The sequence below is a fragment of the Patagioenas fasciata genome, chromosome 1, assembly GCF_037038585.1.
Source record: "Patagioenas fasciata isolate bPatFas1 chromosome 1, bPatFas1.hap1, whole genome shotgun sequence".
Classification (NCBI taxonomy): Eukaryota; Metazoa; Chordata; class Aves; order Columbiformes; family Columbidae; genus Patagioenas; species Patagioenas fasciata.
This window is the reverse complement of record NC_092520.1, coordinates 174,625,347-174,649,757: the sequence shown is the minus strand read 5'-3', so window position 1 is coordinate 174,649,757 and position 24,411 is coordinate 174,625,347. Positions and strand designations below refer to the sequence as shown.

The 24,411-nt window shown below is 45.9% G+C and overlaps 1 protein-coding gene across 2 annotated transcripts in view; it reads left to right on the top strand.

Annotated features, from left to right (window-relative positions):
• LOC136104343 (coiled-coil domain-containing protein 134-like) overlaps window positions 1-24,411 on the top strand; it is a 46,695-nt gene that overhangs the window by 8,019 nt on the left and 14,265 nt on the right. For both annotated transcript variants that reach the window (XM_065843241.2, XM_071801412.1), the window contains exons 8-25: window positions 410-524; window positions 1,309-1,425; window positions 1,941-2,040; window positions 4,560-4,694; window positions 5,233-5,347; window positions 6,887-7,005; window positions 8,056-8,197; window positions 9,598-9,709; window positions 10,338-10,398; window positions 11,613-11,710; window positions 12,550-12,724; window positions 12,835-12,982; window positions 13,538-13,810; window positions 16,913-17,078; window positions 19,156-19,260; window positions 20,954-21,064; window positions 21,640-21,821; window positions 24,253-24,334. In XM_065843241.2, coding sequence (XP_065699313.2) covers window positions 410-524; window positions 1,309-1,425; window positions 1,941-2,040; window positions 4,560-4,694; window positions 5,233-5,347; window positions 6,887-7,005; window positions 8,056-8,197; window positions 9,598-9,709; window positions 10,338-10,398; window positions 11,613-11,710; window positions 12,550-12,724; window positions 12,835-12,982; window positions 13,538-13,810; window positions 16,913-17,078; window positions 19,156-19,260; window positions 20,954-21,064; window positions 21,640-21,821; window positions 24,253-24,334 — 2,356 coding nt within the window. The remainder of the gene's footprint in view (window positions 1-409; window positions 525-1,308; window positions 1,426-1,940; window positions 2,041-4,559; window positions 4,695-5,232; window positions 5,348-6,886; window positions 7,006-8,055; window positions 8,198-9,597; window positions 9,710-10,337; window positions 10,399-11,612; window positions 11,711-12,549; window positions 12,725-12,834; window positions 12,983-13,537; window positions 13,811-16,912; window positions 17,079-19,155; window positions 19,261-20,953; window positions 21,065-21,639; window positions 21,822-24,252; window positions 24,335-24,411) is intronic.

The window sequence follows — 24,411 nt, the reverse complement described above, 5'->3', positions numbered from 1 at the left end:
AGATGTGAAGAATTTTCTGACCTGTAATGAAGGTTTATCAGAGGCATTTGAGTATACTGGCACCAACACCAGCAATAGAGCCTGCAGTGGGAAATGGGGGCGTTACTCCATCTTACTCCTGGCCTCAGCTGATTTTACTCACTCACACTTGAGGTCTGATACAGCACTTGTAGTGCCAGCATGATGAAGCGTGGGACAGAGCTATTCTTACTCATAATCTTCCCTGTTGTGGTTTTCACTTTGCATTTTTTGAGTGTATTTGGTCCAGTGTTTTATCTTGCCTCAGCAAGTTTATTCTGTGAAATACATACCAAAAGAGAGATCTTCATTTACATTTTGAAGAAACTGTTTCCTACTTGCATATACATAGTTGACTCCCTCTCTCCTTTTGACTTTTGTTTCTCAACAGCTTTTATTGACCAGAGATGAGATTTTACAGGCAGCAAGTGCCCACTGTGTGGCTGCAGTGCTGGTTCACTCGCCCAGCAGATATGCTCCTCCTTTTATCCATGCGGATGTCCCAGGTAAAGAAATGGGGTAGCATCGTGTTGTTCATCTCCCAATATCAAAGCACTCCCTGGCTGTTTGTTTTAGGAGTTGGTCTGGTTTTGTGAAATCCACTCATAGCATAATGTGTGCTCTGACCATTTTGTACCAGTAAATGTGATTTTAGGAATGGGAGAATAAGTTTTCAACTGGAAGTGTAAGAGCAGGTGTCAGCTGTCAGAATGAAGTTTCCACATCGAGAATTCGAATGAGTCCTTGAGGTCAAGGTCCCTCTTGCAGTATACGTGCAAAGCCTAAATGGATTTAAGTTCAGTCTTAATCCACTAAATGTTGTAAATTTGCACAGAATTTCATCTAGGATTTAGCTTTCGAATCTGGCTGTGGGAGATGGTTTATTACTTCTCTGTAATCCCAAAAGACAGAAATGCTTTCATTTTACAAATTCTTTGGGAGAAGTAAAAAAAAGACCACTGCATCACTAGTAAAGCTTGCTTTGTGGCTTTTCATTTGTGCCAAAGGCTGGAGCCACAATTCAGCTCCTTCCTGCTGAGTTTGTGCTGGGAAGACACCTGCCTGTGGGACTCTGCTCTCCAGTCACCCTGTTTTGAAGACTGGCGTACCCCTGAACATCCACTCCATTCTCCATTCCTGCTATTTTATGACACATCCATTCTCCCTGTGGCTGTTGCTGTACTTCCTTGTTTCCTCTTCCTTCCTCTGCTCTGTTCCAGTAGCACCTGTGCCATGCAGTGAGCAGGCTGCCTCTTACCAGCGTGACCATACTTGTGTGTGTGTTTGCAGAATTCCTGTTTGAGTGTCTCTCATGCAACAGTGAAATTCTCATCTGGTCAGTGTATTGCTGCCTGCTTCTCCTAACTGAAGAGCGCCTTTTCTTCTCAAAGTGTCACACAGTCTATGGTGAGTCATCAATGTTCCTGACAGAGTGACTACAGTAATACTGTGGGGCATTTTTTGTGCCTCCAGTTGAATTTCAATGCTTCACACAAAACCACAATCAGGATGGAAAAGGTCTGGAAATGAGTACCTATCAGACATGTTTGTGATGTCTGACATAGATTGGATTTACAGTGTCACTGTTCTAATAAGTTCCTGATGAGTCTCTATCCATTGTAATAACCAGTTATCATGACTGATACTACCTGAGTTACTATTAAGTGTTTCTGTGGACAAACCAAGGGTGGATTTAAGAAGAAGGGCCAAATTCCTTCTGTTCTTGTGAACTTTCCTCCATCAGTAGACGTTGAGCCTATTATAATGTATCTGAGTGAATGTGATTCATTAGGCAGTTGTTTCTGTCACTGGTTCAGAAGAGTAATTGTTAAAATCTTCCTTCCTTTTAAAAATTCATTTTGCTTCCGTCCTGGAATCTTGAGTATTAAATGCCCTTTGTGACTTCTCTTGCACATATGCAGGCATTGAGTCTCTGGTGAGGAGTCTTCAAGACATCCTGCAGCTGAACAATGTGGAATTGCACAAGCAGGGGCTCCTGCTCTTCACTGAAATACTGAAACGGTAAGGAAGTGCCCCCACCAGCCTTGCCCAGGCAGTTTGGTGCCCCAAAATATAGGCTGTGGTGCTTTTCCTTTTTAAGTTTTTTGTCTGAGACCAAATATCTACACCCCAAGAGCCTTTGTGTTTGAAAGATATTGCTGAACAAACGCATGTCCCTTATTCTTGTGAAGAAGGGCCTGATGGTTGCTTCTGAACCTCCCAGCTTGTCTTCTTTGTGCATGCATCCACTGGTATGTCTTTCTCTTCCTGCTTCCTTCCCAGTCTGGGGGGTGAAATCTCCTTTCCAGCTGTAGATGGAGCAGGAGAGAAGGCGAGGAAGGTCCAGGAGTATGTAAGCAGGCCAGCTCTGCTAAGTACACCTCTGTGACAAAACCGAGCATGCAAATTCGGTGGCTTCTAGTCCCATGTCTTTGATCTGAGCTAAACTGAAACAGCCAAAACAAATTCCAGGCTGAAATATTAATGTCTTCTGTCACTTTTTTCCTCTCGTTTTCTGCTAAGGAATAACACACCCAGGCTTGTTTTTTTTCTGTGCTTCCTGTGCTTGCCTCTATGATCTCGTTCCCGTCCTGTCATGCTAGTGACAGAGTCTTGTTTTTGCCGCTTAGTTCCCCCAAGAGAGCCCTTGAGCTGAATTTTGGAAATGTCATAGTCAATTTTGTAGCAAGTAGCAAGGTAAAAAGGAGAAGGAAAAGCAGCAGTGCTAGAACAGTGTGATGATGCCAGTGTGGGATCTGTCAAAAAGAGAAACCAGGATGTGGGAAACACTAATTACAGCATTTATGCTTGTAAAACAAAGAGAACACTCTGTGCAATTACTCTCATTTTCTAGCACACACATTCTGTTTCTCTGAGCTTTGCCTTAGAAAGGATGTTTTATTTAAAACTGTCATGTAGTGGGGAAAGGGGTCTCATCCTGGAACCTCTCCTCTTAGTTTTTCCTTGCAGCTGGACTCTTCTATTGTAGGTGAGCCCCACACTCTGGTGTTGTCCAAGCAGGACCTACTGCTCCCCTTGGCAGTGTGTCAGAAATGGTGGGCAGCTCTCCCTGCAGTGCCCCTTGTCTCTCCCAGCACAACCAGGGGGACAGGCGCGGTTTGGGGCCCAAAGACGAGAGGCTGCAGGAAGCTGCAAGAGTGCCGTCCTTCACACCTTTCTCCCAGGCCCCGAAGCCATCGTAATACACCATATTGCAAGTGGGTTTATGCCTCTTGAGTGAGTCAGCAATACTCCTCCATCCCTCCCTGTGTGAGTCAGTGAAGACTTTTTTTTTCCCCTGGTGTGCTTTACTTCAGAAGGCCAGTGATTAAAGAAAGGAAATACAAAGGATTAATAGAATTACAGTATAAGTAGAAACAATTTGGGAGTTCAGCACATCACTTATGGCTTAGGCCAGAGGCTGCTCCAGGTGCCTGAGTTCCACAAGGCTCTTTCCTTGCCTTGCCTGCCTTGCAGCTTTTTCTCACAGCAGAACGTGAGGTGACTGCGAGCTGGGTTTAATCCCACTGAGTGACTAAAAAGCGTGGTTCTGCCTCTGTTCACTTTTTGCCCTCTAGCTGGGCTACCAGTGTAATTTCTGCTGAAATTCATTTTCCTTTCCCATTTGTGCATGGGAGCATGTGCTCCTGGCTTGCTATAGTCAGGCATGTCTGTGAAAACTGAATAACAGTGAATACTTTTGGCTTCCAAGTCTGGCTCCTGTCATGCTGTGCTGTTTTTCTTGTTTCACTTTGGAGAGGCCCTCTGGGAGGCTGTTAGTGCCTCTTGTCCACATGTAGCTGCCTGTCTTCCCCCAACTGTACCTGACTTGCCAGGAGCCAAATGAGCACAGTCTGCCATTTACACAGCTCTGCCCAATAATGCGATTAGTGGCTTGTCATCCCTACATGCTTTCCTGCTAAATACTCAAAGGTATCGGGCCACAAGTTGATCAGATGACCAAAATGTTCTCTATCAAGAAGAATTGTTGAAACAGTTGGATTATGTTTATTTTCCTGATTTCTTTTCAAGTTCAAGAAAGTCCCTGTCCTTCTGGCAGTGTCTGGCATTAAGAAGTGCTATAGGACTGTGAGAAAAGCTATTCTCATGGCATCGTCCTTGTTCTAGGATGGTGATGTTTGCTTGTTTACTCAGAAATATGAATTGCCAGATGAACCTGCAAATCCCAGAGCAGATGGCCTCAGCATCAAGTCCTAGGCAGAAAGATCACTGTATTTGGCAAAACCTGTTTTTTCTTATGCTTTTTATGTCAGCGTTCACTGGTGCAGTCACACAGTTATGCAGGCTGTGGGTTTTTTCATCATAATAGGGCTCCAGGCCTGCTGAACTTCACTCTTTGTAGCAAACCCTCCACCTGCTCAAGTTTGAGACTACCTCCTTGAGCGCAGCTGGCTCTGCATACTGAAAAGTATTGCTGAAACCACATGGCTCAGCTGTCCATTTGGTGAAATGAGGAGGGGGCAGTACAGTTACTTAACTCTGACAATATTATCCTTGCTTGCTCTGTTTCCTCTTCACAGGCAGCCAGTGGAAATCAAATTATTCACAAACCGAGGTGTATGTATAGAAGCCATTGATGTTTTGATGGAGACAGTGAACTGCCCCGTGCTCGAGGTGGTGGTGGAGGCTGTGAGAGCTGTGGCAGCTTTCCTGAGGTAGGCAGGAAAGAAATTGCAGGCTTTTCTTCAGATAGATCTGTTGATACCGCGTTGGTCTCTGCGGTTCCCCTGTGGCTGTGTGGGTGAGTGCACTCTGCAGTGGGACTTCTGGCTGTGACAGGCCTGGGCACAGCAGAGCTGGCTTCCCACCCACCTCAAAGTGCTGCCAGGGCGATGAAGCTGTGGTGGGCAGCAAGATGCTGCAGCAAGGACCCGGCATCCCAGGCAGGCTCATACTGCGCTGTGGTGGCTTTGCCACTCTCTGCCCCATCTGGATACGTAAGAGCAAGCTAAGATGTGCACAGGCATGTCCTTCCTGGCTGTGGTGGGAGCGAACAGTGAGTGCAGTGAGGGTGTGTTTGGGCACACATCTGGATGAAGGCACTTTTCAGATATTGTGACCTTAGTGTGCCGTGCTGGAGAGAAGTGGCAATGGCACGATGCTGTCAGAAGAGCAGTTATTTCTGCTGGTGTTGCCTTCCCAGGTGGAATTTCCCCAGCAGGGAATATGCATGCTGTCTTTCTACTTGTTCAGGAAGGACCATCTGAGCTCTCCTCCAGTCCCGTATGAAGAGCTGCAGAAGCTGCTGGAGGCGATGCTGAAACGATGTGCTGACTTCTCCCCACCACAGAGTAGCAAGAGGCATGCAGTAAGTCAAAAGTTGTTGTTTCTTTTTGGTAGGACCAAGAAGGACAGGGATGATCCTCCTAGTTGTGCTATGTGGATGCTGTATGTATGTTCTCTCCCCTTACCCTACGTCGGTTAGGTTCTCTGGTGTTTCTTTTGATCCTCATGCCTTGAGATGGTACCAATCTTTGTCTTTGGAGTAGCTGAAGATCAATGCTGGTGAATGTTGTCTTTCTAAATCAGTGAAGATTTGTGGGGCACCACTTAAGTGCACTGCTCTATTTATGTGTCCAACACTCCAAGGTCATTTGAACTTCCCCTTCTTCAGGTCCCCACCTTGTAGGCTGTGTTGGTCACACTATTTTTTTGGCAATGAACATCTCTTGCTATACGTTTAGACCAAGAGTGTCACCGTGTATGCACTGTGATGCCTCAACAAGGGAGCTGTTAGCCATTCTTCAAACTGCAAATCCTGGAATATGCAGTTACTGTGATGTGCTGCTGGGACCTACACACCTCCGAGGAGAGCCCCCATTACAGGTGGCTCGTGAAGAGGCAAGGAATGAGCCTTCTTGCTCTAGGCTCAGGGCCATATATGTTTAGATCACATGTCTGCAGTGGCAAGAGCATCTTGCTGGAGCAGCAGAGCTCCAAACGCTTGCTGAACTATCTTTAGGCCCAAGTTATGTGGTACCAGGTGTCTGTCTTGTCTGCCTGGAAAAAACAGAACTGCTTTCTGCCCCACAGGCAAGTGTTGGTCAGTTTGTTTGCAAACACAGAGAGCTTGGTGTCCCATTCAGAATAAGGAGTTTTACAGGAAGGAAGTTAGGCAGATAGGAAGGACATCCAGGCTTACTTTCATGGGAGAAAATGGGAAATTGTTGTACTTGTATGAAGATGTCTCAAATGGGGAAAGAGAAGGAGCTCTGAACTGCCAGGCACCAGTGTGTCTCTGTGTCCTTCTCTGGTAGCATTCAGAGAACACCACCACAACAGCTTAAGGTTTAAAGGCAGATTTTTAATTCCAAGTGGGTCTCAGTTGGGGCAAATTATTAGCCCTAGCACTGCATTTGGCTTCTGGCTGAACTCAGTAGGATGCTGTGTGGGAACAAGAGCTAGACATGGATAGTTGCTTACAAATCTGAGCCCAAGTAGAGAACTTCTAAGATTTCAGTGCTGAGCAAGGAGAGGAACTGTTCTGTGTTGTCTGGAAAGTAACTGGAAGAAACATCATTTAAAAAAAATGTTGAGAGTTTTCCCAGAAGGGTGTGAAGCTCCATTCACTGAGCCATTTAAAACTCAGATTAAATCAAGCCATGGCAATAGAGACTGTAAAGATGGGACAGTGCAGAACTAGTAGCTCTGTAACTCTGTCTTCCCTAGGAAGAGCACAAAAGCTCTCTAACTCTGCCCTCCTGGGAAAGCACAATAGTAAAAAAGCAGCTATGTGAAAGAAGCGAGTGAAGGGAAATCTGTTGTTCCTCCTGCTGCTGGTATCTGAGAAGAAAGCAATTTTTCCAACAGCGAACATATGAATTTGAAAGCTTCTTTCCTTTGACAGGGTGATCTCCTATTCTCAGTGTCTCAGAGTCACCCAGCAAACATAAATCTTGGCAGAGTTCCTCAGAGACAGGGCCAGTTATTGCTCAACACCCTGGAAAGTTTCAGAAATGCTTGCAGGTGAGGACAAGTCAGGCGACTGGAGGGGTGAGTGTTGTGTGTGTCTGTGTTCATCCATCCTTCTGTCCTTGTAACTGAGTTTCTCTATCCAAGCCCATCACTAAAATATCACAGGTGAGTTCAACGCATGGCACTTGTCAGTGAAACAACAAGAGGAGGGATATGTAGTGATAGTGAACATTTTGTGACACCTGTGTGTGTCTCCCAAGAAATTTGCCTGGGACCTATCAGTTTGTTTCATGTCTTTGGCCTTGGAGGAACTGCTTGAAAATTAGCCAAAACTGGTGATGATGTAAGGGTGGAGGGTACATGTGAAGCCATATTCCTGTGCTCCAAGGCATGTGGTTTCAGTACTGGAAGGGATTAACCATTGAACAAATGTGCATCTGCTCCAGATGCTGGCCTTGGATTTTCTCATGTATGTGAGTGGGTTTATAGGCACCAACCTTTCCTGTTTTGCTGGATGAGAGCTCTCTCCCACCCTTAGCTGCACAGCCAACGGTGGTAGATGAGTTTGTGTATGAATCTGAACCTGTTGTTAGGGCGATCTGTCCAGCTGAGTTATTTTGCCCTCGACCACTCGCATTTGGCTTGGTCACGGTAACTCAGTCAGAAGCAAGTGTCCCTGTCTGCACTGACACAGTGTCTTGGGGTGGTGTTATAGGGCTCTCGGGTTCTGTGATGATTTTTACCTCAGCTGAATGGTCCCCTGGCTGATTTTCATGAGGTTTGCTGTGTTGTGCTCCAGGCACTCTGGCTGGGCTGAGAACCTGTAGTCTTACCACACGGGGGTTTCCCACAGCAGATACTTTATTCACAGAAGCTGGGTCTTGCTTTCCCAATTTGTACTGTTGTGCAACATTGCTGACTTTTAATACCTTCACTCAAGAGGTAACTCTGTGTGATTGCCAGATTCCTGTGTTTCCAACCCATGAAGCTTTTGTGAGATCCTTAATGGTTAAAGTTGTCATGGAAATGTAGTATCTCCTGACTTCCTTTACAGAGTGAGGAGGATTCCTCTCTCCTCTGGTATCCACTGTGTGTTTGTAGGTTAGCAGTGGAATTCCAGAGTGATCCCATGGCCCAGGAGAACGCTTTCACTGCCCCCAACTCGGAAAGCAAGGACACACTGAGCAACTTCTCTGAGTTCCTGTTGAGGATTTGTGACAGTCTTTGCATCCCCATGGTCATGGTAAGGTTTATTTTGAACTTGGTCTCCTCCTTCGGTATTTGGAAAGGTGCTTTCAAGCACCAAGAGTAGGTTGCACAAATGTGGCTTTTTTGTGAAGAGAGCATGCAGGGTAAACCAAGAACAGCTGTGGCATTTGCTACCTCTCCAGAGCCAAATGTGGCACTATGTAGTTGATGCAAAATGGGAGTGTACCGTCTCAGAGGGTGGAGAAATTCATAAAGCTTCCATGTAGGTGGCAGTGTCTTTCTTCAGACAGTTCAGTCCCCATAGTTTACCTGCGATGCTGTCTAATCCATGGCAGCTCTGGATGTTGCCTAAAACTAAGAGTGCCTGAACTGTTGTTTCCCCTTCTGCCACTTTCTCAAAACTTGCCTGTGTCCCAGAAAGCTGTGGTATTTTGCACCTGCAATTTCATTTTCATGCTTCTTTCCAGAAGGTATTGAGGAGGCTGCCCAGGCTACACAACAAGGGCAGTGCTAAGCATTGTGCCTTAGTAAGGCCAGGGACATGGTTTAAAAAACAGCCATGGAGAGTCATATGTGCTTTAGTGCTTCATACAGACCTGTCACTAAGACACTGAGCAGAACTGTCAAAGCAATGGGACTTTTGGGTTCTAAACATTGAGTAAATTTTGCCTGTGCTTTGCCACAGACTCGGGTGTACGGATTCTTGCAGTTGTTGGGAGCTTGAAGATGTTTTGGTTTGTGTTTTCTTCACCGGTCTCTTGCTGGGCAGCTGGAGTGGCATTGCTGTTCTACTCCCTGAAGGGAGGGTGCAGCGCATGTCCAGTTTAGCAAAACTGACGTCAGTGTGCTATTTCTTGCTCATTGAGCTTGGGTAAAAATTAATGGACTGTGAGAAAATTGTCCAGTGACCTTCCGCAAGAGTGAGTTGAGTCATTCTGTTCTAAACAGTTTCAGGCTGGAGTCTGTAGAGAGCTTAAACACCTGTGTTTGCCTCTACACAACAAAATGCTGAAGCACAGATGTGTTACTGAAGTCAGTTGCACTTAAGCATATGTCCTGTGTTGTACACCACGCTGGAGAGTTACCCACCAGACCTGTAAGAGCAGTTACATCCAGGGTAACACGGGCAGTGATGTCTGTGGCCATGCATTAGGGCCTGGCTGGTTGCCAGCTGGAATCAGGATGAAGCTTCTTGTTTGATGTCATGTCTCACGAAGTTAGCAGCAGAGCTCATCAGGTTGACTGAGGGAGCATTAGTCGCTTTCAAAGTGCTCTGTAAGCCTGTGGACTTGCTGCCAGGCTTTTTGGTAGAAGAACGGTTACTCTGTTTGGATTTAGAAATCTAACTTTCTGGGCAGGCAGGAGGCAGGAGGAAAGCTGCTGCTTGCTTTATTTACTGCATATCATGCACCTGATCTTTTCTTCTTTCCACAGAACTACCTGGAAAGGGCTGTCAGCCCATCAATGATGGAGATTTTCATTTCAGCACTTAACACCCTCTTTACAGTGGTGCCAAACATGCAGAATAAGTTCTCCAAAAAGCTGGGTATGGGGGTAGCGTGGGATCGTGTTTTCTGTGCTCTTAACTAAACTGATGGAACTTGCTGCTACTGCATATTGCTGAGGCAATGAGCGTAACGAGACTTTATGTGGAGGATTATATTACATGTTTATATGAGTAAGAATAGAGTGTGCAGTCATGTTCAGCAGGATGAAGAAGTTATTTGGTCTAGCAATGGTGATGGGACAGATTTTATTTTAGATAAATAAGTTGCATCAGCTTTACTCTTTCTTCTGGAATATTCAGAATTGGCCTTTCCTGTAAACAGGGATTACGCTGGAATTGGTGGTGGGATTTAACTATGGAGAAATCCTGTTTACTCTGGGTATTCCTTACGCTTTGCACATCAGAGAGGTGATGTATGGAATTCCTCTACTCTAAACATGCAAAGCTGCCGAATCTTCTCTTCTTCTGAGAAAACGAATGAATCTCTGCTCCAAACCAAACTCTGAGTAGTTTGAATTGGAAGAGAAGGCCTAACAAAAATGTTCTTACTGAGATGGCCTGCCCTGCACCCTGGGCTTGTGCGGAGATGGTTACGGGACCTGCCTACTCTTCCCTTATTGTACATGTTCTGTGCTCCTTTGTCATTCCTATCTTGCTTTCGTTCTAGCATCCTCCTCTTTCATACGACTGACACTGGAGCTGAAGGCCAGATTTTGCTCTGTGCAAAGGTATCATGATGTGTGTATTGTGACTAAAAAAATTCCAGATGAGAAAGCAGATCATGCCTTATTTAATGCACTTGATTAGGCAAGACAGGAGGCTGAAAGACTCAAGAGTGGTTGAAGTCTTACTGCAAAATGTAAACGCCAACTGAAAATGGAAAAGCTGGATGTGGGAGAAGGGAGAAGCAGTCAGGTAGGGGGCGGGTGGATTTACACAGTGGTGTGAGAATTCTGTGCTCTGTCGTGAGCTGTGCAGATAGAGATAAAGCAGCCTGACTTTGGAGTAGCCAAGTCAGTGGGTGTTTCCAAAAGAAGTAACAGTAGCATCAGTTCTATCTGAGCTCTGGCTGCCTAGGCACACATTACCACTATATTTTTTCCTTGTGGTGTGATAATGTGTAAGAAATGGGAAGGAGGAGTAAAACTTCAACAGCAGATATTGCAAAGGGTCTTGTGTAGCAGAGGCTATGATTTCTAGGGTGAGGAGCACTTGAAGACACTCTCTGTGCGTTTGCAGAGATGTTTTACCTTCTCTTTCCTGTGACTGCACCTCATTAAAAGGGTAAACAAAATACATGTCACCTCTAGTCCAGGTTACCACTGCGGAAGTTAGAGGATGTTTGCGCCTGTGAATGGTGTGTGGGGGGAGTGATCTAGGGCTCTGAATAGTGTGGGACACCAGAGATGGTGTGTTACAGTGCAAAGATGTTTGATTATGTCCTATTCTGCAAGGATGGCAATTGGAGAGAGAAAAAAATATCTGGAAATAGATCTGTTCTCACCCTTTTAGTTAACTTTTTGACATTCTTCATTGTTCATCCCTGGAAACATCATTGCTCCAAAATCTCCTTACTGGTGTTTGCCAGTGGAGTCGGGTATCAGGAGCCACCCCCAAACACCTCCCATTCTCTGCAGTGTTACGTGAATACAGGGTATGATGATTCTAAGAGTACCCCGCTGTATTCATATTGGCCCACAGTATGTGAACACGTTCACTGTCATCACTGCTATTGCACCAACCACATCTGTGAGCTGAGTGTCCTCTAGGAACTCATTTGCCTGGAAGCCCAGGTGGGATCCTGGACTCTTCTTGTGACAGGGAGGATGCTTGTATGTGATCATTCAGTAAATCAAGGTTCTGGCAGAGAGTGTGTGATATTAGAAGTGGGAGGAGGATGTTTCTGGCCTTCTTCACTGTATCTTTCTGCTCTTCTTCACAGTAACCCTGCCTTGAATCAGGCCTGTTCCAGCTTCCTCTGCAGCTTGTGCCTGAGCCTTTACTCTGCCACAGAAAAGGAGAGAACTTCTGCTCAGGAGGGCAAGTTCAGGGAAAGAGACAAATTGCTTCATTTAGGCTGAAGCTCTGCCACCTTCTATTTAGGCAATAGATGCAAAAAAAAAGGGGGGGAAGGGGTAGTGGAGTGCAGAGAAAGGAGGAGGGAAGGGACACATGCATAAGCTCTATTTAGAGACTTTTTCCACTTTTTGTTTAAACTGGTCCAGTAATGAGATAACACTTAGAGAATGCCTTTTGAAGAGTTTGAAGTCCTACCTGAATGAATGTATTTCTTCTGCCTGTGGTTTTGTTTACATGGTGACGTTTATTAGCATAAATGTGCATAGCTTAATTAAAACAATATTACTTGCCACAGCCACTCATATCTGCAGATTAAAGTCATTATTTCCTCTGGCATACTCTACAAAGCTTTCTGTCTATCCTATAACTTTCCATCATAATTAAGTCCCAAATAAATGAGATGAAAGTTTCCACATCACAAAAGCCACTTTTCCCACAGGCAGTGGTTGGTCACCCAGGCAGCATCAGCAAAGAGCTGGGAACCTCAAACAGAAGTGCTTTTTCATCCTTAAAGCTCTATTAGAGCAGATCTCACACCTATGTTCATGCCAAGTCATAGAGATGTGCTGCTCTATTAGATCAGGTCTCACACCTCTGTTCATGCCAAGTCATAGAGGTGTGCGGGCTCCTTGCAGACAGTGGGGTAGTAGGTTCACTTTGCTATTTCTTACTTCTGGAGCTTCCCTAATGTAATATGCTTGAGTTAGGGCAGGCAGATGCTTCCGTCCCCCTGTTCCATTCTGCTTTGACATACATATTCCTCATCACTGCCTGCCTGCTCATATTAGTTTTATTTTTAGAGCAAGAGATGTCTGAGCTCCTGCAAAAGGGTCTGCCTCAATTAAACTACACCGTTGCTGAAAGCCTTCTCCTCCTGGCTGAAGCCCCTGAGCCTTTCCCTTTGGATCAGTCTCTCACCAGCCACCAGCACTGCTTCATACTCCTCTTGTACTTTGCCTACACCCATGGGGACAGGTGAGCCAAGAGTATACAAGGCAAGTGGTTCTGTGGCCATTACATACCATGTATTGGTGGGTAAGGCATGTCTTATGTTATTGTTTCCACTCCAATCTCCTTGGATGCAGGTTTGTCCCAGAAGCAGAATTATTTTTAGCCATAAGAAATTTCCTCCTATCAGCACAGGACCGTGGAGACTATCCTGCTCCATACATACTCAGAGCTGCACTTTACCTCCTTGCTGTCTGTCAGGACAAAGGCAGAGCCCTGGACTTGGTAAAATATTTAATTCCTACCTCTTGTTGAAACTAAGGTTTCTCCCCACTCCCGTCAGCCCTCTTGCAGAAAGTATTTTGGCATAAGTGGTGAGCGGTGAATGAGTAAAGAGTGTACAGTGCATCCACACTCTGGAAAGTTAACTGTGAAAATCCACTAGGGAGTACAGATTTGACGGAATAAACTTGCGTATGTGTGGGAAGTGTAAATGCGTTGGTTAGGCTGTGAATTCACATATGAAATAGAATATATTTCATAGCTTCAATCCCCTGAACACATCCACAGCCCCTGCAGCAGGCTTTCTAGTGTTCCCATATGGCTCTTTGCTGCTGCTGCACAGCTCTTTGAGCACTGTATAAAGCCTACAAGTTTTTTTAGTCTTTGTGATGCAAATGGGCTTCACAAAATGATGTTTAACTGATATATTTGATTGTCTACTTAAAAGGCAGTGTGACTGTTTCTCACCGTAAACTCTCATCACTTCAGCTTTTGGATATTCATTATCTAGTGATTATTTTGTTCTCTCTCCCCCTTTCCCTCCTACACACTTATCAGAGGTCGTCGTGTACCATAAGGAGGATCCTGGATAATCTTCCAGATCTGAGCTTGGTCTACATCCACTGTCCTCTCCTGCTGAAGTTCTTCCTGCTCTACCCTGAACTTATGGGGAGATTTGGACACCAAGTCCTCCGGCTCTGGTTTACCTGGGGAGACTGCAAGCAAACTGAGACTCAAGAAGCTGGTTTTGGCCTGTCTGATCAACTGAACAGTGTTAACCCATTACTTCCCCTTCTGAAGAGCAATTCCAGCATTTTACTTATTTTACTGGTATGTGACTTTCACAGGGACAGATATCGTGGCCATGATTTTAGGGGGCTTTTTGGTTCTTAAAGCACTTGATGCTGTTATGAGGTCAAGGATTCTGTTAGAAGGGCCCACGTGTGTATACACAAACTTCCACCTCCCAGGGAAGCCTGATATGGAAAATGGGACTGTGAACATGTGTTAGCTTTTCTCTGTGATCCATCCACTGTGACAGAGAGGGATCTTTTGAGAGATAGCTAGGAAAGGATCTGAAGGGTACTGCTGATGCCTGACCATAAAACCCCCATTCCTTTCTCTATCCAGATAGACAGCTGGGTACTCTAGAATCTTCTATGGCAGCCTTTCAATAAGCTGTTTTGTTAATTTGGGAGCAATACTGTACTACACACAGATAAGAATGGTATGAGGAACAAAGAATTTTGAAAAAGCAGCCGGCAGAGAACAGGTCTCGATGGTGTGGCATTCTTTTTGCTTGGGGATTTAATTTTTTTTTGGTTTTAGCTGGAGAGTCTTGTCAGATTTTTGCAATACTTTTTGAGTTTTCAGGACTGCAAATAGCATGTTTTATTGCTCTTAAAAGATAAAATAAGAATCTTGGCAAAGGGAAAATTAATCAGTACAGGGGAGAAAGGGGCCTTGAAGTAGCAGGACTAGTGTGTTTGCCTTTAGCTGGCATAATGAGCTTTGTTAACCCACGTAATCATGACAGAATCCAGGTCCTGATGGCTGCTCGGAGGCCTTCTCTCACTTGCAGCTCGCCCACCCGCCCTGTCACCCCTCCCCATCAGTGGCCACTTGTCCTCTGACTGTTCAGCCAGTCACATAGTAACATTTGTAACATTGCTAACATTTGCAGACTAGGATACGAGAGATTTACCTTTAAGGGCAAAAGCTAAGGGCTATGATGTTTCTTCACGAGCTTGTTAAAGGAGCTGAGACAATGTGTAATTGAGAACAGAAACCCATGTCAGCGCACAGTGAAGAAGCAAGGTTTAATTCTGAGTGGGCACCCATCAGGCATTACAGACTGCTGTTATATAAGAGGCTGTGAAGTAAATTTTAATATCTCAGGTTACTGAAACAACTGACAGGAGGGCAGTTCTGCTCTCACATGGGGCAGTTCTTTCACAGTCGGGGTGATATTGCAGAGTAGGTAAAAACATCCAGGCGTTTGATACTATTGCAGAGTGCCAGTAAAAGTGATCGATGAGGTGACATACCAGTGCAAATCACAAAGGAGAAGTGTCCCATGAGACTTTTCTACCTTGTTACCTTTGGCAGTAGTTCTGGAACCTATCACTCCATAAACCTAAGCAGATGTATACATCACAGGTCTATCAATAAACGAAAGAGAAACAGTGGCTCCTTTCCTGAATGGTACAGCATTCCTGCTTTCTGTTTTGTGTGTTGCCATGTGCTCTTGCAGAAATAAATTAATTTAGCTCTGTCCCAGTCTTTAAAGTGAGCTGTAATAAATCACAGGCTTTGACAATTCACCTTTCAGTTGAGGAAGAACATAATCAATCTGAATTTAGATGGGCTAATAAAACAGTGCAATATTCTGGGCTAAATATACTGTCAGATGTAAACAAAACTTATGAGGTGAATAACCTCAGCCTAGGAATGCACTAGTGAAATGGAAAGGCCTCTGCACGGTACAGTGAAACAAAAATGAATGTCCTTCCAAGGATGATTTATTTGTTTATGTACTTTAAATAATCATCTGGATTAGATAGGACAGATGGTTAGTGACTGCATCTGAGACCTTGAGGTCCTGAGTAGGAAGTAAGATGTTAACCCAGTGATGCATTTACTGGGACCAGGAAGGCTGTGGCCCTTGGTTACTGCCATATTGAGCTGCGTGTGTTCTTCTGGGGATTAATGTGATCAAGATCATGCACTGTCCCGCTTGTCTTCTCCATGCTCCAGATCTGAGCCACTCTCTTAGAGAATGGAGATTGACTGATGTTAGATTACATTCCTGAATGTCACATGGAGCAGATCTATGTCAATGAAGCTGATTGTGCAGACAGCTCTCTGCCCCTTATTCCTGAAACTCTCAGATACGGGCAGGGATCAGGCTCAGAACTAGAGAGTTCTGGCAGGCAACGCATTCTTACTTCTTTCTTTGGATGTGGGATCCCACAGCCATTTCCATCATCCCTGTCTGGACACATGATCACTGTGTGATAGGGGAAGGCAGCTGTAAAAGGCCATAGGCTGTCCTGGCAGGCTTGGTTGCTGAGACCTGTTTTCTGTTTACCTCTTTCAGCTGTGCCATTTGCAATGCAGTAGCCGGGACTGCTGGGGGAGGAAAGGAAAGGGAGTGCTGATATCACACATGTTGAGACAATCATATTATGTCAGTGCTACCAGGCATTTTCTGCCTCAGCTTTATGGAACTGCATCTGTACATGCTGTGCAGGTGAATTTCACATGTCAAACACCTTAACAACAAAAGTATGCCCATATTAAGGCTACTGGCTGTGGGATTGAACTCAGAGACTCCAGACGAGGCTCTGTAGCCAAAAAGCAGGCTCGTGGGCTGAATGCTCTGTACACGACTCTGCCATTTTCCGTGACTGAGTGATTGCTTGTCTGGTTTATGTTCCTTTCATGCAGTTTAGCTGTTATGTTGCTACTGCAGATAGATACAAGGCTGCCAGCCTTTTGAAAATTAGTAACTATGGCCTGACTCATAAGCTTGATTTTAGGTAAGTGTCTTTAATATACAACCTGATTTTTCAAAACAAGGAGAGTGGAAGTGCTGGCAGCTCTATGCTGTTGGAAACAGGGCCCTGACTTTAGGATCTCACTTGTCCAGGACCTGAATCTTAAATGTATTAATGTTACCCCTATACTTGTGTGCTGGATGGGAGTTATATAGACAAATGCATTCTTTAAACAGGATATTATTCAGAGATTCTTATCAGATGAGAGTCCGTCTGCTTTATTCAGTTCTCTATTTAATCAGGACATACTTAATATGAACGGTGCGTTATTAGACTGTTTCCCAAGGCACCAGATTAACATAATGGTATTAAACAGCAGTGACTTCTGCCTAATCAGGGCAGAAAGGTAATGTGTGTGTTTCTTCCCTTGCAGGACCTGGTGTGCTTAAGCTCTGTGGAGGTGGCTTGGAAGGTGTTGGTGACTCTAAGGATCTTCCTGGAAAGAAATGAGGATGTTCTTGTCTGTGACCTCCTCCGGAGTCAGTTCCTGCAGATTCTGCAGCAGCTGCTGGTCGAGAGCAGCTCAGCTTCCTTACAAGGTGACTCTCGTCTGTGAATTGGTCTTGCTGTAAGATCAACTAGCAGGGTAGATGGCTGAAAGGTTGCAGTCTGGAATAAAGTGGTTTTGAACTGCTGATGTGACTTCAGTACTTACCCACATGAGGAAATTTATGGACAGAACTGTGCTGATTTAGTTTCCTTCCACAGAGATTTTTGTTTTGAAGTGAGGTAGTCTTTTTCTGATTTAGGTTGTTCTGGCTTCAAACTGTGATTGTTAAACCAAGGCAAGATTTTCTTACGCTGTTATAAGTGTTCAAAGTGGAAAGCTGTGCTGGTAAATCTCCCAGCTTGAACAAGAGCTCAACTGGTGGTTGAAAGACATCCTCTCTTTTGCCTTTTCTCTGTGCAAAACAGCTTGGTGTGCCTGAGTACACTTGCTTCCCAGGACACAGGGACTGGGAGCAGAGATTGTTTGAATCATTCATGATATTGATGTCCAAACAAGAACTGTGTTTTCACCAGATCTCATAATTCCATTAAATCTCAGGTTTAGCAGGGTTGTGACTGGGGGGAATCCCTCTTGTTTCCATACTAGGCCTAGCTGTGGAGTTGGGGCTGTTGTCCCATCGTGCACTGAAAAAGGGAGCAGTACTAGGATGTCTTTGGCTCCCCTGGGAGAGGCGCCCAGAGCAGCTTTTGCTTGTTCCTGAAGGGGCCACCAACACCTGTAACAGCCCTGCTCTGGAGCGTTTTGCTGTGCAGCGGTTGGGATGGAAGCATCAGGTGGGAAAGTTTTTTTGCCTGACCTCCAGCAAAATCAGTAGGCTGGAGAAGATGGTGGCTTGAAAGCAGAAGCATGGTAGAGCATGAGGCTACAAGCTTATGGATAAAGAAGGCAATGTTGACATCTGTCAGATCAGATCTTGTTTGGAGAACTATGCACATTTGGAGTTGTGGTGTCTCTGTTTCCCTGATCTGGGGGTGCCAGAGGCTGTGAGGAGCTAAACTGTCCATTTCCCATTGTGGGAGTCAGACTTGTTCCTCCAAACCACTGGTGTTGGAGACAGGATGCTGGGCTCAGGGGGCTTTTGCAAGGTTAGAACCCTTCTGCTGTGTCCAATATCCCCAGCTCCTCCTCATGCTGCATCTTGAACTCATTAGCTGAGTTACCGGCAACCCCATCCAGAAAGTCAAGCAGCAGATGTGCTCTGGAGACATGAATTGCTTGTCTCCCAGCACACAGGCTGCTCCCTGTGAGATCTGGGGCAGATGAGTCCAGGGGATCTGCATCCCTTTTCGAACAGTACCCTGCTCTTAGACAACAAGAGGGCCCAACAGTGGGGCTCCATCAAGAATATGGTAGCATTAAAGACACCCGTAAATGTTTCCTTCTGCAAAGTGAAAACTCCTGCGCCTTCATGAAGACATTTTCTGGAGGCAATAGTTGCTTGCTGTACGTGTGGCTGTATACAGTGCAAAATCTTTACCTGCTTACAGCACTGCAGAAGAGTGAACACACTAAGGAGGCAGTTGCCGTGGGGATTTGGTGGTCTGAGCAGCTCTGTTCTCTTCGTGTGGGGCTCTCACCTCTCCAGTCTCTGCTCTGTCCTGTGGAGCAGGATGGACAGCATTTTCCAGCTTCACAAGATGCATGGAAAACAAATGCTGTGCAGCTGAGTGCTCTGAGGTGCTGGGCTGCTGGCAAAGTGTGGGCTGCCAGGGATGGTCAAGCAGATGGGAAGAGATTAGCCTGCAAAGGGCTGGTGTAAGTTTGAATATCCAGTGACCGTGCCCCTTACATGGTTTGCTAAAGGTGTAAAAGGCCCTAGACTCATTTTTCTTGCTCTTTTCTAGTTGTTCCTAGAATGGTGTTGGCAGGATCCAGCTTGTAACTCAGGCCAACCCACAGTGGCAGAAAGGGGGCCTGATCCAGAGGGGACTGTAGAGATGAGAATGAAGTTGGGAACATGTGTGTGTGTCTGTGTGTAAAGCAGGAATACTTCCTCCTCTAACCCACCCCCATTCCTGAGCCAGAAAATTAACAATTCTTGGCACTCTTTAAGTTATAACAGTTTAGAGTTCACTGACAAGCTAAGCTGTTTGCACCCTTCTTAGCTAACAGGAATCTGCCTGTTTTGCTGAGCCTCCTTTTCCTGGTGCAGCTGCGGAGCAAGGGTGTGAGGGAGCTGGACAGCACAGACTTCAAGCTGCTTCACCAGGGTGAGTCTGTGCATCCATCTTCTCCCAGGTGGCTTTGATCTGTGTTAATTGTTCCGTAAGATGATTAGAGGATGGCTCTTTGTTCCTTGAGAGGTGTACCTTGCCTTACAGTTATGGTTGCTTTGAGATACTTTCATAGCCAGACCACTGTGAAGAGCCCTGGCTACCAGCCCCGTCAACAAAACTCAGGTTCTCTGCCTGTTGCTTTAACAATACATTTGTTGTCTGAAACCTTACAACGTGGCCAAAGTACTCTCCTGGCCGTGATGTGATTCCAGGGTCTGTCACTGTTGTTGACTTGGCACATGTCTGTGTTCCATATGTACTTCCTTGAACACCCTTTCCCATCCACACTTGATAGCACACTCCTGTGGGGTTCAGGCCGCAGGAATGTCCTGTGAACCAGCCATCAGGGACCAGCAGCCTGACAAACCTGGGCTCTCCCTGGAGTGTGAGCCCAGAGTAGATGGGTGCTAACCAGCTGCAGGACTTGCCACCTCCACCCCAGAGACACAGAAGAGTGGGCTGTGTTTTGTTACTCACCTTACCATGACCTGCTGTCTTGTCTGGTGATCCTTACTCGATGCCTTCTCCCTTCTTACTTGGTGATGAGAAGTTCATGCAGGCTGTGAAAAAAGGATATTAGAAGGAAGGTCACCGGGTCCATCCTCTCATCTCTTCCCTGCTATGACAAATTGATCTCTCCAGCAGACTTTGAAGGACTATCCCCTTCAATTTGCAATGTTCCATGTCTCGGGGCTGCCTGTGTTGCCCTTGTGAAGAAGCCATATTTCTCAGACATTCATTAGCCAAGGGAACTGGGGGTGTGAAAGAAGCATGACCTCTTTATACCAGCCCTTTTTATCTGCTGTGATTTCAGAGCACAGCTCAGCTGTTCCCAGGAGTCACAAGCTCTTCCTGCTTTTGCCTTTTGCTCTGTGTTTTTCAACACAACTCTCCCCCTGCCCCAGCCACCGTCTTCATTCCCTGCTTGGCGCCCCTGACTGTGCTCTTCAGGGGTGGGTGTGCAGGACGCTCTCTTCTGATGAGGCCTACGAGAAACCAGTTCGTAGATGGAAGGGCTGTGGGGAGGCTTTTTGATGTTTTTGAGAATTGCTTACTCAGACTTTAAGCTCTTGAAAAGATCTCCTGTGACAGTTTTGCTGAGCCATGCAGCCCTGGATTTCCCTCCCAAACTCTTGCTAAACATTGTTACTGAGTGTTTGGTGCTTAAAACAAATGTGGCATCTTTAGCATTAATGCTAGTGTGAGCAGAGTCAGTGGGAGTGGAGGAGCACAACTCTCCACACCGTTCTCTGGTCTGGTCGCCATGTGAGACAGGTACATGGCTGTTTATGGTTGACCCAGTATTAGGATCAAACTCACTCTGTGGAAACAAGTAACTTATAGTCTGTTGTTCTTGGATTCATTACTGCCCAATGTGACATATGCCCTTTATTACACTCTTTTCTATTTCCCCCCTTCCCTGTTATTGTCTTCCACTGTACTGTCCCGTCTAAAGCAAACACTCTAGGGCAGATGCCTATTGATTTGTCTGTACCATAGTCTGCTTATTTTCACTTCAGGTTGTGTTGCTCTTGTCCAAATTCTCTCCTCACTGACTGACTTGTTTCTTGTGCTGAGGTGCTCTGTTTTGTTGCTGTCTGTGTTATGCATGTTCTTTGGTTTCCAGTCAGCAATCTCTGTGGGAAATGCAGGCCAAGGGACACTGACCTCCTGCAGCCATCCTTGAATTTTCTGTACTGGAGCCTTCATCAGACAACACCTTGCAGTCAACAGAGAGGTGAGGCAAGATTGTATTGATTGCTAAGTTAATGTCAGTGAGGTTATAGCTTGGCCATCAGAGACTGTATTCTACCTCAGCAGGTAAGGTGGATTTTTCCCCTTCCAGATGCAGCATTGCTGTTAACAAAGACCATTTTGTATTTGTGGTGAGGTTTCTTAGGTTGAGGGTTTTGGTTTGGTTTTTCTACCTTCTGATGATTCAGGAATTGGCTGCTGAGATATGGAACCACTGTATTTTTCCTGTTCATAAAACACAGCAGTGGGCTTTGGTGCCTTGTTTGAAATTTCCTGATATTGTCACGGTTTAAAAAATTAAACAATAATAGAGAACAGCACTAACCAGCCTTCCAGCTGTGCTAGCTGAAGGCTGGTCATTTTATTAGCTGGCCAAGCAGTCACTTGTGCTGTGGGAGGTGAATACCAGCATAGCTGGACAGCCTTACGCTGATGAGCTCTGGCAGCTGGGGCTGCCTCACTGCAGCAGGGGTGTGCTCGGCACTTCTCTTCTGCTTGTCAAGCTGGTTTAGCCTGTGCCATCCCATCAGCCTCTCTGATTATGTTTCTCCCATGCAGCAGTGGCTGTGCTGCTCTCCAACGTGTCCCTGCTAGAGCTCCTGCAGAAGGTTTTGGAGTGCACCTGGTTGTGGTCCCCTCCCTCTCAACCTGCTTACCTGTCATCTGAGGATGCCTTGCTTTGCTCTGGATGGCTGTTGGTTGCGTCCCTCTTACTTTATCAGCATCGCTACAACACTGAGGTTAGAACCATTCTAGTGTTCAGATCCAGGGAAGGGATAAACCTTAAAAATATATTTAATTTAAAAAAAAATCTTCATTAGCAGAGGAAAGTGGTTTGCTTTGGCCTGGTATCTGCTTGCCATGGTTGCTCTTTTGTTATTGTCCACAAGTTGTTCCCTGCTACACTTCTCCAGCAGAACTGGAAGCATGTTGCTGAAGGCTGAGACCCAAATCATTGGAGGGTTAGGGAGGGGCAGAAATCCTGGGGGCAAAAGTGCATACCCAGCCCTCTTGATCCAAATCACTTTCCTCTTCAGCATGGAGCAAAACACATTTTAAGGCCTTTCTCAAGGGAAAACTGGGGGTGAGAGACACAGCTCCCATGTTGTAAACTGCTTTTTTGGTACTAAAATGATCAATGGCAGAACAGTCACAATCCAAACCTATTATTGGCAAGAAAGTGTTCAATATTAGCAAGCTCATACGAATGTGGGCAGCTGTCATTGTATTTGTTGCTTTGCTGTGTGACAAGAGAGCTGAGCTGGAGTTGTCAGCTGATGTTGGAATTACAACTTTGAGGGAAACACTTTCTAATGCCAACACAAGAGGATGGCGTTTTGAAGTATCTACCTAGGCCTCTCTCCCTCGCTTGATACAGAGTTAAACAGCACATCATGAGTTGTGGGCTCTGCTCTTGCAGTTATACCCAGCAGAGTATGTGCTTTGGGAGTCTGTGCGCCTGTTCGCAGATGGTAGAATCACATTAAGGACATGTGTGCAGCTGCACAGAGAGGCAGGGGTTGGTTTTCTAATACTGAGGGAAGATGTTTTCCAAAAGGTCACCCCAGACTAACTCTGCACCTGTTGTTTCATGGGTGTGCCGCCTCTGCTGAGGTCTTACAGCATGGGACTCGTAGGGATTGTCAGCTGTGTGAATGCATAGCAAGACCTGCCTGTTCCTGCTCCCTTAACTGCTGAGCACAATTTACCTTATCAGTTTCCAAGTCAGGGCTGTGTCTGGGTGGTCAGCGTTGTGCCAGTCCCAAAAGGGATTCAATTCTAGTGGCTAGTGTTGAGCTTCGTCTCTGTGAGTGACTCACTCCACTCATGCTGATCCTTGAAGTGCAATTATTTAGTGGCTTATAAACCTGTTGTTTGGCTGCATGAATACCTTACAGGCTTGATGTGCTGTGATGTGCAACCCAGAATCCTTCTTGCACCAGAGATGGGGAAAGAAACTAAAAATACAGGTGGCAAATGGAATTGGTTCAAGGATGCTTCAGTGTTTCTAATCTTCAGCATTTCTAAGCTTCAGTGTTTCTAATCTTCTGCTGAGGGGGAGGGAGAGGGGATAAGAGGAAGATTCACTTACCTTGTTGCTTTCTGCTGCTCAGTGTGGCCAAAGCTGCACAAAGCATCCTGCAGGCCCTTGTAAGAGAGCCTTTGGCTTTGTGGCTGGGAATGTGAGCTGAGGCCAGACTGTGTCCCCAAGCCTGCAGTTTTTTAGAGGGGAACAATGGCTCCAAGAAATGGCCACATTCATCTCAGGCTGATGTTAATAGCGAGGACTTGTCTGGCCATAGCAAGCTTACCTGTTAACTGTGTTACTACTACTGACTTTAGCAGAAGCCTGTGGATGGGTCATGGATGGGAGGCTGTTAAAGCCTTCAGCTTGTCAGTTCTTAGGCAAGTAACCACGGCCACCCTGTTGCAGGAAGTACTCCTAGCTCTTCTATTGGACATTTCTCTCTTCTGAAGATGATTTGAAGGAATCAGCCCTGTGGTCCTTATGCCCATTCTCCCATCCCAACTCTCTGCCTTACTGAAGAGCTTGAACCCTCCTGGGGCTCTGTGAGGCTTTATGCCATCACTGCTGGATGGCTGCTCTGTGAGGCAAACAGAGCACACTGCCCTCTCAAGCCCACCTTTCCCTTTTCCTCTAGTTCCCAAGTCCCTCACCTCCTCTGCCACCTTCACCAATGGCATAGTTCCTAGCCCTGGGCTCTCTGCAGGCTTCCCAGCTCAAGCAGGCATGGCCACATTCTTGTTGTCACTGCTGGCTTTTGGCTGCCTGGCTCCTGTGTCGTGCTGGCTGGCTGTGTGGCCAAGGTACAGCCGTGTTTGGTGATGGCTGTTCCTGCTGCCCCATGCACTCAGCAGCCTGACAGCCACGTGCCAGAGGGCCTGCAGGGAGTAGAGAGAGTGAGACAGACAGACGAGTCGCACTGTGGTTTGGAAGCTCTGCAGGGCTAGCATCTGGTGGTGAGCGAAACTTGAGGGCCAAATGGTGTGACTGTCTCTTCTGGGTCAGACTCCTGGAACCTTGTTGCAGTTTGTTTGTTTTTTAATGGTCATCATGGTATAGTGTCTAAGGACTGCAAGTGTGTAAGGGAGCTTTTTACCTGTTCCAAACCAGTATTGTTTTTTCTCTTCTATTTTGTTCTCCTGTAGGTTCACCAGACACTCTCTCTAGACCTAACAGAAGTCCTGAATGCAGTCATCTTCAGGAAGAAGAAGCCAGTCCTGCTGTTAGGTATTTTGCATCGGTTACAGGGTTTTGACTGGAAGCAGCTGCTATTATCATGCTACAGACAACAAGGGAGAACTGGT